General features: G+C 32.5%; 1 protein-coding gene across 3 annotated transcripts in view; it reads right to left on the bottom strand.

The window, feature by feature from the left end:
* VPS50 (VPS50 subunit of EARP/GARPII complex) overlaps window positions 1–20802 on the bottom strand; it is a 220315-nt gene that overhangs the window by 41329 nt on the left and 158184 nt on the right. For all 3 annotated transcript variants that reach the window (XM_077998061.1, XM_077998060.1, XM_015134266.3), the window contains exons 13-19: window positions 17756–17888; window positions 14931–15022; window positions 12708–12802; window positions 12291–12389; window positions 6022–6112; window positions 3546–3722; window positions 568–686 (exon numbers count right to left, since the gene is read on the bottom strand). In XM_077998061.1, coding sequence (XP_077854187.1) covers window positions 568–686; window positions 3546–3722; window positions 6022–6112; window positions 12291–12389; window positions 12708–12802; window positions 14931–15022; window positions 17756–17888 — 806 coding nt within the window. The remainder of the gene's footprint in view (window positions 1–567; window positions 687–3545; window positions 3723–6021; window positions 6113–12290; window positions 12390–12707; window positions 12803–14930; window positions 15023–17755; window positions 17889–20802) is intronic.

The following is a 20802-nucleotide window of genomic DNA, read 5'->3' on the forward strand; positions in this document are numbered from 1 at the left end:
TCGCATAAATGGCCACCAAAGGCAGGATTGATTTTATAAATCTAAAGGCTTTTTCCTCTGCAAAAACTAATCTCTTTGATTATGCCCAATATTTTCGACAATAATTTTAACAGATTTTAAAAAATGACTAACTTCGTGATGCCATAAAAAAGGAATTAGAATCTTGCTACAAAAAGCAATGTCAAACACACTACATAACTCAAAGGAAAGCTACATTAAAACTAGCCATTTAAGAACTTTTAAATGGCTAAATCAATTTCTTTTTTGACACATTAACAATCCAGTTCATAGTTAAATGAACTGATTTGTGAGATGCTGGCAAAGGTTTTGCTAGGCAGAACTTTTCATATAACTATTTTATTTTTCATGAAATCCAGTTATGAAATGTTAGGAGGAAAAACACATTTTTAGCCTTCCAGGAATCATTTAAAACATACTAACTTCTGTCAGGTGACATAATAAGTACCAAAAAACATAATTTTTATTTCTTCTTAACCTTAAAGGAAATCCTATATGTTAAGAGCACAAGATAAAATGCTAAATACCACACAATTTAAGAACAATCACCTTTTCACAGGAACATCTCCTGTCTGCTCATCCACATAGTCTCGTTTGAGTTCCTCAGGAACATCACTGTCACTGTCATACTCTTGATAGGCACTCTTTTCTTGTTCATCAGATTCATACTGAAGAAAACACAGGATATTAAAAAATGAGTATAAAGGGCCTCGTTTCGTGGGGTGTCTCAACACAGCGAAAGTACTCAATTTTACAAGAAACCACTAAATACAAGAAAATCCGTAGTTTAGTTTTAATGTTGTCACCAAGAATCTGATTATTCTTCCATTGTCTTCATCATTCTACCTTAATCAGCACAAAAGAAAAATATTACACCTATAAAAGCTTGAAATGTGCAACAAAATAAAAATCACCATAAACGAAAACCTAACAAACATTCCACTAGGCCTAAAAAGAGAAGAAGAGTACACATAAGCACGTGTTTTTTTTTTTTTTTTTAACTTAAAGTCTCTCAGAAGTTTCACCATACATATTTCCAATTTGCTAATAAAATTCATTAAAAAGAGGTTCAATATCCAATTCTGGCACTCTGCAAGTATTACTTCAGCTTAATAAACATGCACAACACACATGCTGATGTTTTAATTCACTATAAGACTTAATTTCAAGGGCAGCTTAGAAAATTAAGCTTAGAACACAGTGACCTGCTGAGAATGAGGACAAAAATGGTGGATTTACTCCTGAGAGGAAGGATGTCTTCCTAACATTTTCATCATCTTTATGGCACTATGGCCCAATGCCAGCACGGAAAAGGACAGTGGAATTCATGCACAGTAAAGGAAGCAGTGACAGCACTTTCATCATCATCATCTATTAATGTTATAGATTAGTATGATTAAATAATGGCTAATATTAGTATGATTAAATAATAGCTAACATTGAGTTTTTAACCAAGTATTATGCTAAATTCTTTCATGAATTATCTCATTTAATTGTACAGACACTTCTCTGAGGAAGTTTTATCTCCACATGACAGTTGAGAAAACCAGTATGATAACAACATGGAAATAATTTAGTCCCCTAATTCAACAACTATTTTTTGAGAGTCTGTTAATAAAAAGGTCGTATTTAGACGTGGACCCTGATTCTCAAGGACATAAGTTGCACCTGGGAAGATGAGATCACACATTAATAACTGCAAACAAGCCTTACAGGTACTCCTTTATACTTATACACAATGTGATCCTGATGCTATGCAGAAAGGTATTCTACACAAACTAGGATGTCCTGATTACAACAACAGAGTTTTGTGACCACATCGTATCACAGATACCCATTATTTGAGGATTCAATGTTTGCAAATTTGCCTGCTCACTGAAATTTATTTGTAACCCTAAAGTCAACACTTATGATATTTCTGGAGTCATTCATAAATGTGCAGAACAGTGAAAAGTTTGAGTCATCCAACATGCATGTTCCCAGCTGAATACAAAGCATGCTCTGTCTTCTTGCTTAGGCTCTCATACTATAAACAAGTTTCCTTTTCATGACCTATTTAGTGCCAAGTTCTTTGTATTTTTGTGCTTTTTGTTGGTGATTTAACTGTTTAGAATGCCACCACAAGTGTAGCCCTGAAGTGCTGTGTAGTGTTTCTAAGCACAAGAAGGCTGTGATGTGCCTTAGAAATAAAATATGTGTGTCTGATAAGCTTCATTTAGGCAAGAGTTATGGTGTTGTTGACTATGAATTCAGATTATGTACTGATGGGCTGATAAATATGTTGTAACCAGAGGCTTATAGGAACCTAATCCTATATTTGCTCTGGGAGTAATGGTTGAGTATTTGTTAAATCAATATTCACAGCAACTTTATAGAACACACTGCTGCAAATAATGGGAATCAAAGGTTATGTAAGTTTTAGTTAGTGAATCACTTTTATAGAGAGATATGTTATTCCAAAATAATTGGAATGACTTTAAATTCCTCTCAGTTTAGTCAATTTCACAGAGGCAAAATGTCACAAAGAATCACTGAATCATAATTTTAAATATGGCTTACTATGAAACAATTTAAACTTCATGAATTTCATCTTCACCAAATGAAAAATAAATTCTAAAACTAACATAAAATATAAAGACAAATCCTTCAACATATTTTTGTCACATCTGAATGGTTTTCACTTTAGCTTCATCAATCAAAAATAAAAATTATATTGAGTCATTATGGAAATTATGAAGATCAGAAGAAACCATCAAACAACTTATTAAGTCAAGTAAAATACTGTGAAAATACCATGCAAGTAGCTGTGAAGCAAGCATTCCTCTCACTGTAAATATGGAGAAACTGAGGGTCACAAAGTTAAAATAATTTGCCAAGGGCCACACAGCTGATAAATAATAAAGATGATATTCATTATCTGCCTTCAAATCCTTTACATTAATTCACACTACATCTAGTTAATATTGTTTTTGAGGTCCTAAAAAGTGTTGTTAAAACATTGTACTTCTAAATCTCAAAAAAATATCCCTGCCAAGCAATTAAGCAAGACATTACCACTTTCTCTTAGACAAAGGGACATGGAACAAAAGCAATCTGTGACCCATAAAGGGTGTCGAGAAAAAGGGTAGATGATATCCATTCCCTCACTCATCTCACAATATATCACATCATATTCACATAATATATCACATAAATATTCAGTGAAGAAATTATACTACTATTTGATTAGCAACCTGATAAGAACATCATGTAATAAGAACATAAAGCAAACATAAAGGGAAAATTTACTATTCAAGAGGACAAGGTCAACAAAGCATATTGTAAAGTCATTATCTATAAATGTAATATCATAGATACATTAAGTATATAGGTGGGCAGGGTGGTAGTAAATGGATACATAAATGGGTAGTAAATGGATATCTTTTTTAATAATAATTCATAACCAATGTAGTAAATTGCCTTGCTCATTGAGTAGAACAGTTTTAAACTAAAAAAAATCTCACTTATGTTTCACATACACCACATACCCCATTAGAAGCTAAGACATCTTCTGTTTCTTCATCTTTGTGGTTGGCCTGAATTTCAAATGGATTCCCACCACTACAGTACTGCTCAAACAAGGTCACTGTTTTTGAAGAAGTTGAGACTGGCTGCTTACTAGGTGAAACTGATGGGGAGCGAGACTGTTCCATGAATTTAAATTCCTAGATGTTAAAAAAGGAGCCAGATACCTTTTAGCAACAATAAAATTCTAACACATAAACTGAATCCCTCAATATAAATGTAGACTTAGCAGAAAAACAACATCTTGATCTTCAAGTTATTGACTTTTAAATCTTTCAAGTTATCTAAAAGTACACACTTAGAAATACATGTCTAAAGGCTTTCCTAAAGACAACTCAGCGAATGATATCACTTAAAACAGTATCATCTGCATCAAACTACTTTTGGCTTCCTTTAAGAAACTGCGGAGATCATTTTTTAAAATAGCTTAAGAAATCTGAATGATGTCTTCTAAAAATTTTAACAGAACAGCAAAAATCCTAATCAATAAAGTCATTTACGAAAACTAATTGTTAAAGTAAAACACTATGCTTTTTCATATGTTGGCACCACTTAAGATATTCTATACAAATACATCAGAAACAAAGTATGAAGTGTATATGTGTTACATTGATGCCTACAAACTTTCATTTACTTTTCTCTATATACCAAGAAACAGACAACACGAATATATATGCCAAAGTCATATGATGTGTCCTCTACTCCTAGCAAAGCTAAAGAGTTGTAAGACCTAGTCTAAATTATGCATTAATCACATGAGGAAACTGAGGCAGTTTGAAGGGATTCAGTGCAAAGTTCAACCTCACACAGCTAATTAGAGGAAAAGCGGGAATAATCTCTAAAGTTCCTTTGAATTACCAAAATCTTGATTTAATGATTTATCACAAAATTTAACAAACATTTTTCTTTTCACTAAATGGAATAATCCCAATATTTAAATCCCAAATATAAATTTCAATGATATTCTTGAAAGGTATTCTTAAAATTCTTGAAAGGTACATTGACTTGTTGTATTAAATGATATATGTGTTTATTTTCCTTTTACATTTCAACTATACATTTAATCATATACATTAATAATGCCTAAGAATCATGCCATTATTTTTATAATTCTAAACAAGGAGTGAATATACATCAATGAGACTAATTTTTAGAAAATCCAATCCACAGGAATGCATGTCAGGTGAACACTAAGTTCTGAATAGTTTTCAAGGTAACTACTTTAAAGAAGATAATGTTCACCTAGATGGGAATGTTTTAACATGCCTTTTTTAAAAAACATGTCTTACAATTATACTAAGTGTGACAATGTCGCAACACACACACACAATCTGATGGTTAAAAAGGAGTTCAAATAAAATTATTTAATAGATATTCTAAAATGAATGTTAAACTTAGAATTCTAAATAACGTTAAGGAATTACCTTAAATCTTTGAGAACTCGTAAATCCTATGTTAATTTAATGTTAATTGTTATGTTAATACTAATTAACATTAACATCAATTTTGCTGTCTTTAAAGCATTTAATAATCACTATGTTCCAGTGTTTTTAATATTTCTATAATAGGAAAACAATATAAAAAAACTGGATAAGAAGCTATTGTACAATATAAGCATAAAGACAATCAATCCCTATCAAAAAAAAACCTTCTAATTATGTATTCTGTACATTTATCCAGAGTAAGAAAGTTGCTTTCTAGAAAGCTATTCCTTCCAAAGGCAAAAACTAAAGACCCCGTACTTTCTGAACAAGAATCTAACTATATGCACTGCATTTTGACACTTGGTATTTGCAGAACACAATCTTTCACACAGGAATATTTATCTACAATGTGTTTCAACCAAGGGAAAAATCAAACTAATTAAAGACTTTTTCGCAGATTGCTTATTCTGTAAGTATTTGAGGAACTGATTAACTCATACAAATTAGTTAAGAGTATTTTTTATAAGTGCCTCTTTTATATCTGAGGCATTTTTTCATTACAGGCAAATTTAAGAATTGCAGCACAAATTAGGAACTTACTAGTCCCTTTAAGGAATAAAAAAATTCTATAAATATAATGATTTGTATTATATTTGTATATGTATTAAATTATGCCAAAATATAGCTAATTAATTATTTGCAAAATTTAAATACAGCAGTCAGCCCTTTTTGGAATTCAAAACAAACAAAAAATATCACTTTAACTGTAACTCTTTTTAGGCAAAAGAGATTTCCTGAAGTATGTAAACTGAATTTTATAAAAGAAGACTGATTTTTCACAACCATAAAAGGGTCATTCCTGTAAAACTAATGACTTTCAAGGAAGGAAGATAAGAAACTGCTCCTTAATTTATTTTATAAATGTTTCCATATATTTGCGGACTTTTTTTTCCAAAGAAAAAGGGTAAAAAAGATGACTAAACGACAGATTTCTTTGTTCTTAAGAAACACTTACATGAAGTTGCAAGATGCTGAAATTTGACTTAACAGGACAAAGTTCCCAAGTCTCATTCTCTAAGAACATTCTCAGTTCATCGAGCCGTGTTCTTAAAAAAAGAAAATGAACACTCCAAAAAGTGAGAAAAGTGCACTGCACACAAGAATTGAGGAAATAATGTACAATACAAATAATTATAGGATTAATGTCATGATCATAATCAACTTTGAGAACCCATTGGGATTAATACAGTAGACAGAAATGTTTACTTTTGTTAGTTAGTATCTTATCATCCTTGACAGAAAAACTCTCTCAAATGTTACTAAACTAAATATTTTTACTATATTGCAAAAGTAATGCATAGGAAATGACAGTTTTATTAGGGGACTAAATTAAAAGCTTGTCTCTAACTCACATAAATATCCTTAGCTGATACATATATCGATGCTAAAACATAAAGAAAAATCTACAGATTATATGAGATCATAAATACTAACACGTTACGTTAAACAGCACAGATCTGAATCATACCTAGTAAAGCTACAATAGCAAGATAATTATCACTTTCTGAAAACATTTAGCTCAGTGCCTGTCTCTACAAAGCATTTACAAATTACGTGAGCAGGTAAGACACATATATATTTGACATTCCACTAATCACTTATGCCATACTGATCTCTTCTTTCTTTAATGCTATTGTTCTTACTGTCTATCCGGAGTAATCAGCACATGATATAGGCAGTCCCAGAAAAACAAACCTTATTTTCAGTTGACAAAAGGGCCAGTGCCTGCCCTGTTCTTCCTCTTTCTACCACAAGTTGTTAGTACCACGCTAAAAATGAAATCTAGATTTTTTTAAATCCACAGGTTCAAAATAAAGAGACAATAAATACATGAATCTGTAAAAATCAGGAATTGCTCCAAATACTAGAGTTAACAGACAAGGACTTTAAGATAATTATTATAAGTTAAATAAAATAGAAAAAATGTATAAAATGGATAGAAAAGAGAATTTCAAATAACTGCAATAAGAAAAACAAACAATAAAAGAATCAAATAGACATTCAAGAACTGAAAAATACACTTCCAATTAAAAACTGATTGGATAAGTAAAACAGCAGTCTAGGGGTGGCTGAAGATGGCATTCATGAACTCAAAGATCAATAGAAAATATCTAAACTGAAGCAAAAATTTGGAAAAAAAAAGGAAGAAACAAAAGATCATAAGAGATATGTGAGATAGTCAAAACATTTATTATGCAGGCAATTGGATGGAAAGGACAGAGAATAAGCAAAAGCAATATTTGAAGACATAATGGCCAAGAATTCCCAAAAGTGATTGTGCTCATAGCTCATACCACATACAAAAATTACCTCAAGTGGATCACAGTCCTAAGGTAAGAACTAAATGTACAAAACTTGACAACTCAACAATAAAAAACAAATAACCCAATTCAAAATGGACGAAAGCTTTGAACAAACATTTCTGTAAAGAAGATATACAAAAGGCCAATGAGCACCTTAAAAGCTGCTAAACATCATTAGTTATCAGGGAAATGCAAACCCAAAACATAATAAGATACCACTTCATGCCTACTAGGACAGCCATAATCAGAGACAGAAAACAACAGGTGGTGACAAGGTTTTGGAGAAATTGGAACCCTCATACAGTATTAGTAGGAACGTAAAATGTATCATGACTTTGGAAAAAAGTGTGATTCAGTTCCTCAAAATGTTAAACAGAGAGAGTTACCACAGGACCCAGTAGTTCTACTCTGTATTAGTTTCCTGTGGCTGCTGTAACAAATTACCACAAACTAGGTGACTTAAACAAGCAGAAATTTATTCTCTCACAGTTCTAGAGGCCAGAGCCTGAAAATCAGTATCAGTGGGTTGAAATCAAGGTGTTACCAGAGCTCCACTGTCTGGAGGCCCTAGGGGATAATCTGCTTCCTGTCTCTTCCAGACAGGTTTGTGGTATTTATTACACAGTAATTTAAAACTAATACAGTGATAAAAGGTACAACCCAGATTGAAGAAACGTAGTCAACCCTAGGCATAAAAAATGTATACAAAATAATATATGAAGTAAAAGTATATGACAAAACACCAAAAAGGTAAGAGAAGGTAAACGCAGTTACAAAGTTGGTTCCTGCATTATTCTGGAAGTATACCACCTAAGGTAGACTACAGTAGAACATAAGTGCATATTGAAATGTTGGCGGTAACCATTACAAGAATGTATTTTTTTTTTTTTTTTTTCCCGAGACAGTCTCACTCTGTCGCCCAGGCTGGAGTGCAGTAGCGTGATCTTGGCTCACTGCAACCTCTGCCGCACAGATTCACACGATTCTCCTGCCTCGGCCTCCAGAGTAGCTGGGATTACAGGCACCTGCCACCATGCCCAGCTAATTTTTTTGTATTTCTAGTACAGACCGAGTTTCACCATCTTGGCCAGGCTGGTCTTGAACTCTTGACCTCATGATCCATTTGCCTCGGCCTCCCAAAGTGCTGGGATTACAGGCGTGAGCCACTGCGCCTGGCCCCTAATGTTGTTTTAAAATCTTGTCTGACAACTGTTATGTTTTCATATAACCGTTTTTCCATTTACATTTAATGTATTTATTGACATAATTATTAATAGGTTTAAACCCATCATATTGCTGTTTGATATCTAAAAATGTTAAATATTTTAAAGAAATTTTCTCTTTCTGCATTTTTTGGATCAATCATATATATTTTTACTTTTTATATTATATATATTTTTCTCAGTTAGTAAAACAACATCAACAACAACAAAACGAGACCAAACTTGATAAGCCGTTAACAAAGGGCACACTTTAAATATGAGAACATAATTAGAAGGAAAGTTAAAATTACACAAAAACACAATTTCTCAAAATCATGAACTGGGGTAGAATTTTTATCAAAATTATTTTCTCCGTCTATTAAAATAATAACTATGATATTTTCCTGTATTCTGTCAATTGGTAAATTAAATTTCTTAATTTATTTAACGTTTAGCCAACTCACGCTCTCCTATAATAAATCCTACCTGTTCACAGCATATTAAGCTTTTTAGGTATCACTGAATTAAATTTGCCAATATTTTGTTTAGGATGTTGCATCTATGTTCTTATGAGATACTAGTCTGTCATTTTCCTTTTTTAATGTCCTCTTGTTATGCTTTGGTATCAATGCTATGCTGGCCTCATAAAATAAGTTATAAAACATTCCCTCTTTCTCTACTTTATGAAAGAGTGTTGGTATTGTTTTCTCCTTTAAGGTTTGGTAGAATTTACCAGTGACATCAGCAGGCCTGGAGATTTCTTTATGGAAATGTTTTGAAGCCCAGATATAATTTCTTCAAAAGACATCCGACTATTCATATTTTCTATATTTTGTTTTGTGAGCTCATTAAGTTTGGCTTTATAAGGAATTTGTTTATTTCATCTACTTTGTTGTATTTTCTTCTAAAAAGATAGGTGACTTCTCTCTTCTAACACCAGTCAATGCAATTTTAGGATCCTTGAAAACATTTTATAAGCTTTGATTACTAGAGTAATTACAAAATAAAATGTACTTATTAAATAGAATATTTTGACAACTATACATTGCTCTATAATTTTTATGTCATTAATGTTTAAATTAGAATATTTATGCTTTTAGAAATTCTCCAACATCTGACAGAATAGTGTTCTTTGGGTGTACATAAACTTAGTATCTGAATATTTTAAAAAATGGGGGGAAATGAAACTTATACTTCTGAGAAGTAGAAACAATAATAGGGGCTGTGTTCCCTCATATGTTCATACAGTTTTATCCTAGAAAAAGATAGTGGAATGCAAACTTTTATACGACTACCACAATTAACATTAATACATTTCATAAGTAGATGCTCCACCAAAAAGAAACTGCTCCTATTTTTATCTTTTTATTATCCCTGTAACTTCAAACCAATAGCTTAAATGGACTCAAAGTCAGAATAATTTGGTTCAAGAATTTCTTCATCCTCAAGAGCTCTATTTGGCAGCAGAGGACCATGAAACAAACTGTATGCACATTTAAACACTTCTATTAGCAAAGTAAGAACACACTTCATCTATATTTCACCATGTTCCATATAGTTTTTCAGTATTTATTTAGTATGATTGGCAAAGGGAATATTAAATTGGGATTTTGCAGATTTAGATTTATCACTGGCTAATGTAATGACTTTAGTCAATTCAATGTATGGACACTAGCATCATTTCTAAAGTTCGTGTCAAGTTTACCTTGTTTTGTAAAGAAATAAATGTACCTTAGAACACACTGATGGTTTGCACCAACTTTACGAAATGACATCCACCGTAATTTTCCCGATGCAACTGTCAGAGCAAAAATGACTACAGACAGGACAGAAACTAGACTACCTTAAACTTCTGTTTAAATACTAGGGGAAAAGAAGAATACTAAGTAATAATTAAATCTTTGCTGTTTAACCTGCCCCAATTTTTACAATATACAATACTGCAAGAAAACGGGTCAAGATGTCTAGGCAACACTTATGGAGACCTTTTAATCTGGCCACTTCATTTTACAATTCATAGAATCACAGGCCAGAGCGGTTAAATGATTTGCCAATATCAGACAGTTGGTAAGCAGCAAAAAATGGGACAATAACCCAAGTCTACTATTACTCAACCCAGCTTTACTTCTAATAATATAGCACAGCCACTTCAATGAGAAATAAGTTTCACAAATGTTTCTAAGAGAAGTTCTTTAAAATGTTGAGTGTTTGGGGAAGATTTAAGTGATTCGTTTCTGTATTCTCTAATTTCATTAATGTGAACTCTGTGAGGAATTTCCATTATGGTCAAAATGCCCCTAGCTAGTTGCTACAGATGACAGACACCTTTTGATAATAAGTAAAACAGAATGCAGAATGGAAGCCACTAAATAAATCAGTGTTTTTATATTGTACACACATCCTAGACACTGGGAACACCAAAAGTGATCCCAGTTGTCATGTTGGATATGAAGCAATCTCTGGGAAGAGAGACATTTGGTGTGCCTTCATACTGCAAGGAAAGTGAGGCTTCTGGCTCCTTTGTGTTTCCATTTTATTTCCCTATCCATGATTAACAGGCCCCTCCCCCTTCTATACAGGAATGTTTATAGGGCCAGCCTTTTCATTTAGTCAGGGCTTAAGTTTTAGCAGACAAGGAAGTTATAAATAAACGCAGTGTTAGGGTTTCCTGTTGGTCCCTTCCCACCATTTCCCTGAGGTTTATTCAATTAAGTTTTTAAAAAATTTTTAAACACTCTCAGTTGTGAAACTCAAAGGCTTTGCTTTGGTATAGTTCAACTTAAATCTTTTTCAAACAATTTACTTGTTTACAATTAACACAGACAACTTGTATTCAAATATATTTAATAATGAATCAACAGTTTGGTGTTCAGTCATCTCTCTTTTGACACGGCATATATCACTGTGAGCAGGTACTGACTATGAACAAGGAGCAAAAGCAGAATTTCAAATCATGACTCTCTCTGGCACCAAATAAGGAAATCAAAACTTAAATTCAATTGTAAAAAGTAAAAGTTCAGAATAAAAAGTAACATGAAACTCAACTCAAAGGACAAAATACATGTAAGGGATACAACTTGGGGTCTAGCTTATATGAAGAAAAATCTAATGTTAGCTCTCCCTTCCTTCAATTTACTGCTGCTGTAAGCATATAATCACACCGCTATTAGGAACATTCTTTCCCACCTTCCTCCTCTACCCAAATCATTCCTAGTCACTCTTTTAAATATTAGCAGTGATTGTTTTGCAAAGCAATGAAGTATACAAATTTGGCTTTATAGCGAAATTCTGAATATCACATCCTCTCCTGTAGAAGCCTTCTTACTTCTAAAAGGTAGATACTCTCAAGCACCCCCTCACTGAGCACTGATTTAACTTCCTTATAAGCACACGCATATGTATGCAGGTAATGCAACAGAACAGCAGCCAAATTCTTTCTGTGAACCTTGATCTAATAATCATGTTTTACTCATAAAGAAATCAGTTCAATATTTTAAGCCCCTCAAGACAAAGAATATTTTAAAATGTACAATGAATATGTAATGAGAACATTTCATCATATTTTGGTTAAAAAAATCCTTAGCCATCTTAAAAAAGCTACAACACATTCAAATTCAAAAGTAATTGTTTAAAATCAATTAATGCTATAAGATTAAGTATTAGACAAAAGTATTCTCATTACCTAAATAAGTCCATTCATATTTTATTAGAGTTCTTACCTATGGTAATTTTTGAAATAATTGACACTTTGTTTTCTAATAGATTCCTGTAAAACTTCAGACTTGCTACCACAAAATTCTTCTCCAACTTGCATCAACCTAGTTGGATAAAAAGGTTTCAGTAAATTTCAGCAACATCCTTATAGAGAAAAAGAAGTGCGGGTTCTCTTTCTTCAAAGACTAAAAAAAATCGCTAAAATTTGGATATGTGAAAAAATTCTAAAGACCACAAATTCATAAAGGTTTACAAACATCCAAAGGGCAGAAATATTTAAATACACTCACAAACTTAGCAGCAAAAATTATCTTCATTTCCATAAAGAAGTTATAGATGAGAGCTCACTAGGTTCATGATTTCTTTGATTATCATGGTTGAATGACTCAAACTAAAGAATAAGACAAGATCTTAAACACTACCTGCTGATTATGTCCAAAACAAAGATGAAATCATCATATTTGAATATAGACAAATCGGTTCCAAGCAAGTAGGTTTTTACTTTTAGCTGAACATCCTGTAAGACAAAGAAAAAAAAAATCAAGCAAACCCAAAATATAGAAAATAGGTTATCAGAACCATCTACTCTATAGTTCCAGATTAAAATGAGACAGGAATATATTCCTAATTTGTTAATGAGTATCTATTTAGGCCAACAGCCAACATCCTTAAGGGAGATATAATAGAGACAATCCCATTTCCTATATCAGGAATGCCATCAGGTTGCCAAACTGAATGGAAACTAGCTACATAAAGTGCCAAGTCAGTATTTCCAAGTACATTGAATTACCAGAAATTCTATCATAGATTGTAAAATTCTAACTAAGTACAATTAAGGCCTACTGGGAGACTAAGTCAGAAACAAATCATATCTGACCCTGGGTGTATATTCAATGACTATAAGATTTTCCTTTCTTTTTATGCATTAATATTCAGAAAAAAGTCAGCCTAAATCCACAATGATACATTAAATATTTATTTAATTTTAATAAATGTTTAATATGGTTATATGAGTTTAATACAGTCAAATGAGAAAATATATGTCAAACCTCTTACAACCACTACATAAATAAATTTCAAATACTAAAGTATAAAATCAAATAGCATATCCAATACAAAATTATCAAAAATAGAAGAGCACTAAATTATAAATACTGATTCATGAAGAAATTTACGTTCTCAAAATAAGTTTTCCTAAACAATTTCTTTCAAAACACATCCTATAAAAGATGGTCAAGCTGGGCATTGTGGCTCACGCCTATAATCCCAACACTTTGGGAGGCCAAGGCGAGAATATCACTTGGGCCCAGGAGTTCAAGACCAGTCTGGGCAACATAACAAGACCCCATGTCCACAAATAATAATTTAAGAAAATTAGGCATGGTGGTACATGTCTGTGGTCCCAGCTACTCAGGAGGCTGAGGCAGAAAGATCACCTGAGCCCAAGAGGTCGAGGCTGCACTAGGCCATGATTCTGCCACCACACTCCAGCCTGGGTGACAACATGAGACCTTGCCTCAAAAAATAGTAAATAAATAAATATAAAGAAAAAAAAAAAAAAGATGGTCAAAATAAAGATCAGCCTCATTAGAAAAATCAAAAATACATTTTAAATGACCATAACATGGCCAAAGGGTCTATAGTCTTCCAGGGTTCAAAGAAGTCCAAAAAGAGTAAGTTATCTTCAAAGAAATTACACTGTGATCTAAGAAGTAACAAATTATCTGATTATAACAACTGAGCTACTAAATTGCAAAGAAAAACTTAATAAGATACTGCTACGGACTGAATGTTTGTGTCTACCCAAAATTCCTATACTGAAATTCTAACCTCCAAGGTGATAATATATTAGAAAGTGGGGACTTTGTGAGGTGATTAAATCAAGAAGGTAGAGCCATCATTAATGGCATTAGCTCCCCTATAGAAGGGACCCCAGAGGGCTCCCTCATCCCTTCCACTATTTGAGGATGCAGCAAGACAATGTCTATGAACCAGGAAGCAGGCCCTTCCAACAACGCTGGCACCCTGTTCTCTGACTTCCAGCCTTTAGAATTCTGAGAAATAAACTTCTGTGTTTATAAACTATCCAGTCTAGAATATTTTGTTATAGGAGCCCAAATGGGCTAAAACCAGATATATTCAGCCAATTAGCATGTAAGATTCCCTCAAGGCACAAAGATCACTGACTGAGAAAAAAAAAAAAATTGTTCATTCTGAGCTATAATCTGACCTAAGTATGCTACCTACTTAGTTACTCCTTTTCTAAAATTAACAGAAAAAAAAAATTAAGAAAACACAGATAAATGAAATAAAAATAAACAGAACATCTCACTGAGAAAACATACATTTCTTTATGATAGTGGAAATTCTCTGGGCCTCTAAAACAAAAAATGTACTCAAGGCATATATGAATATTTCCAATGGAGATTTTCAAATTACGTCTTTTTTCTTCCTGCCACTTATAGTGCAAATACAATCACCAAATACATTACAGAAATTAAATGATAGCCTAATTCCAAACAGAAACATATGATTAAATCTGCAAAGAATACACATATAGAAAACTTAAAACTGAATCTCTAAAACAACTTTGACATGACAATTATATTGCTTCTGTGAAAAAAATAATATTAAAAAAACCAAACCTGCCATATTCGTGTAAGTCCATGTTCTAATTTCTTTTTTATGTAGCCACGATCAAAATTAGTTTCTTCAGTACCTATCATATTATTCCCTTCTGAAAATAAAAGACATAAATATTTTTAGATTTAATCCAATTTGTGTTTGTTTTCCAAATATTTTCTATTTGGCCTCTCATACATTATAAGTCTATGTAAGATACAGAAAATATGTTTGATATTTATACAATCAAAACAATGTCAAACAATAGGTATTAGAAGTAAACCCATTTGGTAAGATAAATAAACTTAGACTATGAAATGCTAACTATACCTAAGACCACTGAGATCATATGTGACTGAGGCTGGGAATCTACCTGAGTCAGTGTGGGCCCAAAGACCAGGTTCTTAATACTGCCTACTGCAAGACCATGTAAAAGGCTGTGAGAAGGGCATTACAGGACCAATTAACCAAATTATCAATTAGTATGCATGCTAAGAGGGCAGTCTACATTAACAGCTCAGGCAGTGAGGTGATAATGCATATATTTTATATTTTTCATGACGAATAATAGTTTTATCCACTCCAGATAATTTAACAATGTCTAGTTTAATAGGTAAGATCAGTGATCTGCCACCAATCTCCCCCTAAAGACAACTGAAAAATACACATACACATTCATATTAAAAAGATGAAGCTTTTGTGTGAATATCCTGTGTAGAACACCTAAGCAAGTATGTTATCATCTTGTCTCAGGTTGGGAAGGTGTCCACTGATAACTAGTAAAAGGTCCTTGGAAATGCCAGGCCTCAGATACATAGATACATGACTAGTTTGCCTCTGAGCACTCCTAAAACATAAGCCTTATTATTACACGCATGGTATGGCTGTTAGGGATCCAGCAGCCTAAAGCAGTGCACCTGAACTAGAGCTTTAGAGCTTTATCTTAGAACATTAAAGTATTAGGTTATCAAACAATATCAAATATTATCATTAAAGAGATACAGCAGATAAAGTCTAGAGTCCTCTTCAGTTTTATGAAGTTCCATGAAGAGTAATTTTCAATTTACTAATTTCTACAGTTTTAGTCCTGAATATAATATGATTAATTTCAGGTGAATAAATAACTTTTTACAGTCCTAGATACTACCAGCTGACTACTTGAGCACTTGATATCCATAAAACATACATATTAGGGTGAAGAAATTTTAGCAAAGAGGGTTGAGTAATAAGGATCAAATAGAGTTTTAAGTTTGACTCAGTACTCCAAATGAATGTAAACTATTGGCCTAAAGCGAAAAGCAAGCTTTACCATGATGAATAAATAGATAACAGTCACCTAAATTCTGATATCTAAAATATGGGTTAATTCTATTCCAAACTTTTTCTTTGGTTTCTCCTTGAATAATGTACTAGAAAAGCAAATATGTCTTAACAGTCTCCAGGTATTTCACTATTATTATATTATCTCTTGATCCATTTCCTTTCATCATATTAACCACCACCAATGTAAGTACCTTACATGCTGTCCAAACTCTACAACGACCCTGTAGGGTACATGTGTTACTACTCTTTAAGTGTTTGGTTTGGTTTTGCTTTGCTTTTTAACTAATCACTTTTAGGAGCAAACTGAAGAGTGGAAAAAATAAGCAGTGTCTTCAAGTTCTCACCTTTGGTAAACGTAAGTGAAAACTTGAAGCCAGACCTCTCAGATTGCAGAGCCCATGGTCCCAGAGGTAGTACAGGGTAAGAGTACAAGTTTTGGGTAAAAATAGTCTGACCTGGAATCCTGGCTGTGTGTCCATCCTTCTCTCTGCCTTCTCCTCTTTCTCTCCCTTCCTTTACTCTCCCCAATAATACTTCTAAATGGATAAAAATCCATTCATATAATTTTCCTCTTATTTTGTTTTCTATATTTACAAGCTTCTTGTAAGTCAAGACAAAGATTAAACTAATGCCTTCTAAACTACCAAAACGTTTAATCAAACAGTGAGATTTGGGTGTGTTGTCCACTCACCCAACAACAGAAAATAAGCACCTAAGAAACTGGAAGTTACTAAAGTAATTTGATTGAATAGCTACAATAAATTGTATGTAATACAAAAAAAAAAAAAAGATGTGCAGTATAATTTATTTTGTCCGTATTAAACAAAACGCTGATAAAATCATTTACTGTTTTTATAAGTATTCTGAATATTTAATCTCAGCTACTGTTCAAGGATAATCACTTAAGATAAATAATTATACAAATGAAGCAATTTAAATAGAATGATTAATAAATACAATAATTTTTCAAAGACTTGTTCTTTATTATTTAGCTGACTATACCATAGTCATTTAAAGTTATATTTTCCATTCAAAGATTAATATTTTAAGACATCATTTTTAAAATGAAATTCTAGCTTCGTTTTCAGGAAGGAAAGTATCAATATAATTATTGATTCTTAGAACCTAGTTTTATTACTGCAACTTGAAAATGGGCCAAATAGATTAATATTGACCATCTAGCATTAATTTCACAGTAAATTTAGACAGACCAATGTCTTATCTAGTTTGCAACTAATAATATTAACAACAACAAAAATTTATAAATTCAGTCCTAAAGCCATCAGCACACACTTCTGTAAACTGGTACTATGTGCCACTTAAAAAGTCCTTTGACCCAGTTACTCTCTAAAGGTAACAGAACATTTGAAGTAGCTGAATCACTTTATTTGCTCAATATTTAGCCTATGGTCACTGTAATCCTCGAAATCCCAAAGGTATTCCTGCCCCTTTCCTTTCTTCTTACTCCAGTAATGTGGGATATTTATAGTTCAATTTTTAAAATAAAATAAAAATATTTTCCTACCAGAAGCTGAAGCAGTATCCTCATTGTCATGCTTTTCATGCCATTCCATAGTCCTATAATAGCTGAGCATAACTTCCCACAGTGCTTTGCATAGGTCTGCAAGGCATGGAATATAGCTGTCTGGTGTAACATGCTAAAGAAAATAAGAAGAGACAACTTTCAATTTATTATGTTTACTCTAACACAGTTATAATAAAATATGTTATTAATCAAATACATTCAAAAATTAGAAATAACTAAGAAAATGTCTTCAACTGACTTATCTAAAGAGAAAACTCAATGGTGAGAAAAAAATATTTTAAATACTTCCCATCTCAACATGGCTTTTTTGTATACATTAAGAATATCAGCCCATAAGCTGTGAATCAATCTGTAGTTATAGAACCATAAAGAAATTACTGAAATAGCAATTGGTCCCATAAATAGCAGTGTAAACATCCCCAAATGCATTTTTTGAAAGACATGATCCTAAACATGCAAATACAGCTTTACATAGCCTGGACCTCAGTCACAACTTGCAAAAAGGAGGTTGGATTTACAACTCTATCATTTCATTTGTGTAAATTAAGTAAATATCTTTGACAATCTCTAAGATTTTTAAATCATATGGAATAGATACTCTATGTCTGACAATAACATTTTAAAATAACTTCTAACATAAACAAGGTTATGAAACAATATATGAACTCAAATCCTCTCCCTAATGGAAGTACATGAATTTTGTTTCCCTTTGTAAAAACAACCAACTTGCCATTCTGCCCTTTTATTTTATTTTATTTTGTAGGCTTCCCATTTGTCATAATGCAGCAATTGCTCCATCATTTGAGATTTTCTAGCATTTCTTTAGTTTGTGATCAACTGACTACAACTTATGCTGATGAAATATTGAAAGATGAAGACTCTGGTGTAAGTAAACTCCCCAAGATAAACAGCTAGTAGAAATAGGCTGTGGCAAGTATTGCCATGGTATGGTTGATGCTCATGATGTCACAGTTAGTAGTGGTCCTTGCTCTTTCAAAAGGCTTTTTCTTCCCATAATGATCTCTCCCTCTAAACTCATTCACCAAAACATTGTTTTGGCAAGTAATAAAAATACTAACTTACATGATATTCTACACTTCCACGTTAAGTATATCAAATCTTTGAAACTAAACTAGGAAGTACTAAAATAAGGAAGTTAAGCTCTGGAAACAGACTGTGGGGTTTATGCCAAGAATGCTAGAATGGCTTAATCTTACAAAATCTATTAATATAATTTGCTCTATTAATAGGTCTCAGGAGAAAAATCAAGTGATTATCTCAATAGATGCTGATTTTAAAAAAATTTCTCACAGTGGGCTTTAAGAAAATCCAAAACCCACTCCTAACAAAAACACATGAGGAAATAAGAATGAATAAGTATTTCCTTAATATGAGAAAACTCTAAGGCACAACCACTGTGGTCTCACACACACACACACAAATGATGCCCATTATCTCCATTACTATTTAACTGTTTACACTGCTATTTATGAGAACACTTGCTAATTCAATAATTTCTTTGTTTGATTCACAGCAGATGGGCTGGTATTTAACAACGATTCAGAAGTACAAGCCAATGTAATCAGATTACAGAAAACAGAGGCAAAAGAATAGGACAAGAAAAAATAAAACTACATCTGCTAATGACATAAAAATAGGCCCAGAAATTCCTAGTGAACCAATAATAAAACTAATTCAAACCATAAAAGAATTCAGCAAGGAAGCAAGTTATAAAATGTACATGCCCAAACCAATGGCATTTGTATACAAATAAACATTTAGAAGAGATACTGAATGAGACACCCTCATTTATAATAACAAAAGAGAGAATTTTTAGGAATTTAATAAGAAATGATTGAAAACCAAGAAGGAAACCATGAAACACCCCCAAGAGACATAAAAACAGACTTGAACAAATGGAAAGAAATCCCTTATTCTTGGTTAGGATGTCTCAACATCATCAAGATGTCAATTCTTCCTGAGTAAATTTATAAATTTACTGAGATACCAATAAAAAAGTACAGAAAAAGATCTGGTCTTATATAAAAATCTGGTATATGATAAAGATGGCATCTCACATCACTTAGATGAAGATAGTCTTTTCCTCACAAATCGTGTTGGGAAAACTGTATAGTTAGCTGGAAAAAGATAAAATTAGACATATTCCTCAAGAATACGTAAGAATAAACTCCAAATGAATAAGATATTTAAATGTCAAAAATAAAACTATACTAGAAGAAAACATGAATCAATGTCTAACAGTGATATAGAAAAAGACTTTCTAATTACAACACAAAATTTACAAGCAATAAAAGTAACATTTGATTTTACTATATAAAAAATAAACAATTTATATAGCAAAAAAACACCATATGTGAGATCAAAAGACAAATGACAAATCTGTAAAATATTCACAATATATATTCACAATAAAGAGCTGATATTTCACATTTATATAGAATTCTTAAAAGTTTGGGGAAAAAAAAAAGACTAAAACTCCTATCAAAAAAAATGAGAAAAAATGCACATGAACATACTTCATAAACAGAGATATAAAAATGGCCCTTCAACACAGAAAAGCATGTTCAACTTTACTCGTAATAGGACAAATATAAATTAAAACTACAATAAGATGCAAATTCTCACCAATCTCAAAGATTCTCACCAATCTCAATCTTAGAGCTGAGCAGACATTCTCTCCTTAACCAAACTCTAGTGAGGCTCCTCTCAGCTATCTTCTTAACCATGGCCTAAAAAAACTTGGATGAAACACCTAACAGAGTCTCTAATGACTCAAGTCACACCCCTAGGATGACTTCAGCCCCCCCTTAAAGTGCCAGCCTGAAAAAAACTCAAGGTTGCCAGTGCACTTGAAAAAAAAATGTACTGTTTGTTCCAACATCTGAAGATAGGGCCCCTGTTCCCCAGTCTCTGTGAGAGGGTAGGAGCCTAACTTCCACAAGCATCAGTTAGCAAATACAAATGGGTTTCACATGGACTAACTCCCTTCTCACTTTTTGTAAATG

This window comes from Macaca mulatta, chromosome 3 (genome assembly GCF_049350105.2).
Source record: "Macaca mulatta isolate MMU2019108-1 chromosome 3, T2T-MMU8v2.0, whole genome shotgun sequence".
Taxonomy (NCBI): domain Eukaryota; kingdom Metazoa; phylum Chordata; class Mammalia; order Primates; family Cercopithecidae; genus Macaca; species Macaca mulatta.